The sequence below is a fragment of the Cariama cristata genome, unplaced genomic scaffold (assembly GCF_000690535.1).
Source record: "Cariama cristata isolate BGI_N322 unplaced genomic scaffold, ASM69053v1 scaffold19584, whole genome shotgun sequence".
In the NCBI taxonomy this organism is placed as follows: domain Eukaryota; kingdom Metazoa; phylum Chordata; class Aves; order Cariamiformes; family Cariamidae; genus Cariama; species Cariama cristata.
In genome coordinates this window covers 21,303-25,116 of record NW_009613710.1, presented here as the reverse complement: position 1 = coordinate 25,116, position 3,814 = coordinate 21,303, and the positions used below count along the sequence as shown (strand labels likewise).

The window sequence follows — 3,814 nt, the reverse complement described above, 5'->3', positions numbered from 1 at the left end:
AAGAGGGAGGGGTGAGCGGACAGGCTAGAGAACAGGCATGCAGGAGGATAGTTGGGTAGTGATGAGTCTGGAGCAGTGCTCCAGTCTTTCACCATCTTGGTGCATCCAGCGCTGAGATCCTCTCAGCCTGGATGAGAGATCTGGGGCTTTTGGGAGTGCAGAGAGGGATTTGCCGTCCTGCCCGTGGTCTGATCTCCAGAGGTGACTGAAACCATCCTTTGGAGATGCCCACCAGGGTCCTGCTCCATTGTACTGTTCTGAGGAGTGGAACAAGTTCCGTCATGGATCAAGTTGCCCAGAGAGGTTGTGCAGTCTTCATCCTTGGAGGTTTTCAAGAGCCTGCTGGCGTAAAGCCCTTAACCACTGAGCTGACCCTGATTTGCGCAGAAGAGTGAACTGGAGACTTCTTGAGGTCCCTTTCCACCTGAATTATTCTGTAATCGCGGTGATCCCTCTGGGAACTGGCTGCAGAGGAAGGGGAGCCCAGCTCCCCACAGCCAAGCACAGGAGGCGAGGCAGCTGCAGAACAAGCCCAGGAGTGGCCCTAGTGTTGAGGCACCAAGGCTGTGCCGTGGGTCCTCCGTGGCCATTACCTCTGCCAGCCCTAACCTGCTGGCCAGAGCTCTATCAAGGACTGCAGAGCTGAGCCCTATTGCCTGGTTCTCCCAGGAGTGCGTGTAGGTGATGGGCCCTCATGTGATGGAGCTCCTGATTTCACCTGGCATATCCCTGTGGTTCATAACCCCTCTTCCCAGAAAATCTCACCCAGTTTGCATGGCTTGGCTCCTGGACACTCAGATGTGCTCTGACCCTGCCAGGCAAGGAGCCTGCTGCGCCCCATGGGTGCTGTGATAGCTCCTCATGCAACCCAGTCACACCTCTGCTCCCAGGGGAGCTCAGCTGTCTCATGCTGTCACGTTCCCTCTACTTTCATTGGCTTCCTGCAGCTTCTGTTTCCACAGTCCCAGCGTTGTGCAGACCAGGGACATCTAGGGCTTTGTGTCCTGCTTCTTGGGGAGGAGGGCCCCTGGTTACCCTGCTTGGGGGCTTGTTTGGCCGCACCATGGTTTGGCCCGTCTCCAGGGATGACTGGCATGCAGCTGTGTTTGTTGGGGGCAGCAGCCTTGCTCTGCTCAGCCATATCTTGTGCTCGTCCTCACTGATGCCTAGGTCCATGCCCTGGATCTGGTCCCCATCTGCAGGACTCATTCTGCCTTCTCTGCGGCTCCATCAGTAGAGTTGTCTGACACCCAAGTGACCATGGCTGTGTGAGCTGCTGCTGCTGAGCCTCTTCATGGATAGGTTTTGTTTATTTGCAGGTCCCTGAGGGAGTCGAATGTGTTGGACTTTGTGGCAGTCCCAGGGGAACCATGGCCATGCCGTGTCATCAGCAATGATTCCTCGTTGACAGGTACCTCGGGGCCAGAGGGGTACCCCTTAGATCCCTGCCGGTGCTTCTTCACTTGTGTTGCGCAGCCCCGGCCATTTAGCCAAGGTGTTGCAGTCCCAGTGCAGGAGCCGCGCAAACCCATGGCATCTCCTTGCAGGCTGGCCCTGCTGGTCAGACAGCTGATGTCTGAAGTGTCGGCGCAGCCGTTGTTGCTGCTCCGGTGGTGGCTACTGCTGTTCTGCCAGGCAGAGTCCACGGTGACGGCGTCAGTCACCTGAATCAGGGATCCCACTGCCCTCTGCTGTGTTTGAGCACGTTCCTTCCTGCTGTCCTCCTGCAGTACCTCCCATGCTCTAACAACCATTTAAATCCAATCTCAGCCCAGTTTCCATGAGCTCTTCAGTTGCCAGCTCACTGGAAGGTGCTTTATCACCTGGGTTGACACGGTGCAGCACCTTGCTCGTTCCCAGCACAGCAGGTGTAATCAGACTCCTTGGTCTTACTTGAGCCGTGCCTCTTCCCGTGCCAGGGCTTCTGCTGTTCTAGCTGTGCTCAAATGGAAAAACCAGCAGAGGCTGTTAGAGGTGGAGGGATCCAGCAATGCTGTGGAGGTGTAAAGTGTAGAGTGCAACTTTTTGGGGTATAGATAAGGAAAGAGCGAGGAGAACAGTGGAGGGACTGACTCTGCTGTCAGGAGGGGTTATGGTGTAGCCATGGACTCGTGAGCTTGTAAGGAAGGGAAAACTGACAGATTTATCTCTTCTCTCCTGTAATCACTTGGCTTCTGGTCACTTGGTCTCTTGGCTTGGTTATCTCTTCTACAAACTCAGCAGCAGCTTGGGTGATGCAGGTTTTAGTGCAGCACTTAGCACGTGGGGAAGCACTTGTCAGAAGTGACCACTCCCCACCAGGCTTCAGGTCCTGCTGCCCTGCGTTGCAGGGCACACGGAGGAGCTCTCTCTCCTCCTGGGACAGTTCAGGATCCAACCTTTGTGGAGGAAGCACTTTGTGGCAGTGAGATGTTCTCTGCTCTCCTCTGAGCTAACCCTAAGAGGGAGTTGCGAGTGATGGTAATTTTGATTTGCCCATTTTTCTCTGAGCTCCCTCCAGCTAGCCGTTACTAGGAACTTCCCGATGCAGGCTGGGCTAAGGAGCTTGTGTCTGCAGCTGCAAACGCTGGCGTCTGGCTGGGCTGAGTCTGCGGCTCTTGTGCACTTGAATTCCAGTGGAAAGTTGGAGCTTCAGCCATGGTTCTCCTTGGAGAGGAGAGCCATGGAGACTTGGGATGGTGAGGGGTGTGATTATTGTACTGCCCTGTGTACAGACTGGTTGTCACAGTGTTCGCCACTGCTTTCCTTGCAAAGACCGCTGTCTTCCCTGCCTCAGGGAATTTGGGAGGTCCCGTGTCTCTGGACTTTAATGCTGAACTGAAGGAGACAGGATAGGGCAGAACAGAGCTGGCTCAGGGGCATGTGGTGGTTGGAGATGGGCTGTGGCTCCATCGCCCAAGCTCAGCGTGGGACTGGTCAGCCTCCGCACTGTCACCCCGGGCCTTTGGGCCAACGTGGGGATGGGGCTGGACATAATGGCTGGGGGTGACCGTGGTCACGCTGACCAGGCAAGATGTTTGTGGGAGCTCAAGGTCGGGTGCTTTTGTTCTTGCCTGTGGCCCGGTGGGAGGGAACGCATCAGCTGGAGATGTCACGCAAGGACTGGGTCTGGCCGCGTGCTCAGTTTGGGGGTGGCTGCACTGCTGTGCTGGGGGGTGCCGAAGGTGAGCAATGTCCTGGACCCTGGCAAGGCTCTGCTGGCAGCTCTGCCGGCAGCTGTGCCTGCAGCTGGCCTGGAGGGAGTTTGCTTGCCGTTTCAGAGCGGGCTGCTGCCCGTGCTGGGCTGGTGTGCAGCATGCGGGAGCTGTTCCAGGTGAAGGAGGAGGCGGACGAAGGAGCAGAGAGAGGCAAGTGCCCTGGTCTGGGCTGTGGGCTATGACCCGTCACAGGAGGGAGGATCTGGAGCAACCTCGGCTGGGGCAGGGGGCCAAGATCTCCATGCTGAAGAGCTTGTACCAGGGCCAGGGTGTTGCTGACAGGGCTGGACCCACAGGGATGTCTGGTTGAGACTGGGCTGGCCTAGGGGCTGTGAGGAGCGTTGCGGGTCTTGGCTCATCCCAGAGCTGCCAGGCTGTTTTCTGTGGTGCAGGCAGTGGATGGCCTTGGGGTCTGGCAGGGCAGCAGGGCCCCTCAGCAGGGCAGTAGCGGAGTCTTATGGGTGCCGAGGGCCTGTTCCCGTGCCCGGGGCCCAGAACTCACTCTCGCATGGGGTTTGTTTGCAGGCTGAGCAGTGCCGACTGCAGCTGGAGATGGTTCAGCCGTTGCCTGTGGGGAGGATGCTGGCTCTGAGGCCCAGGTGGGAGCCTGGCCATGG

The 3,814-nt window shown here is 57.6% G+C and overlaps 1 protein-coding gene across 1 annotated transcript in view; it reads left to right on the top strand.

The window, feature by feature from the left end:
• Nucleotides 1-3,722: 3,722 nt before the first annotated feature.
• LOC104160886 (E3 ubiquitin-protein ligase RNF19B-like) overlaps nt 3,723-3,814 on the top strand; it is a gene marked incomplete at its 5' end in the record, with an annotated part of 4,039 nt that continues 3,947 nt past the window's right edge. Inside the window, one exon of the mRNA XM_009699132.1 lies at nt 3,723-3,796. Within this exon, the coding sequence (XP_009697434.1) occupies nt 3,723-3,796 (74 nt within the window). The remainder of the gene's footprint in view (nt 3,797-3,814) is intronic.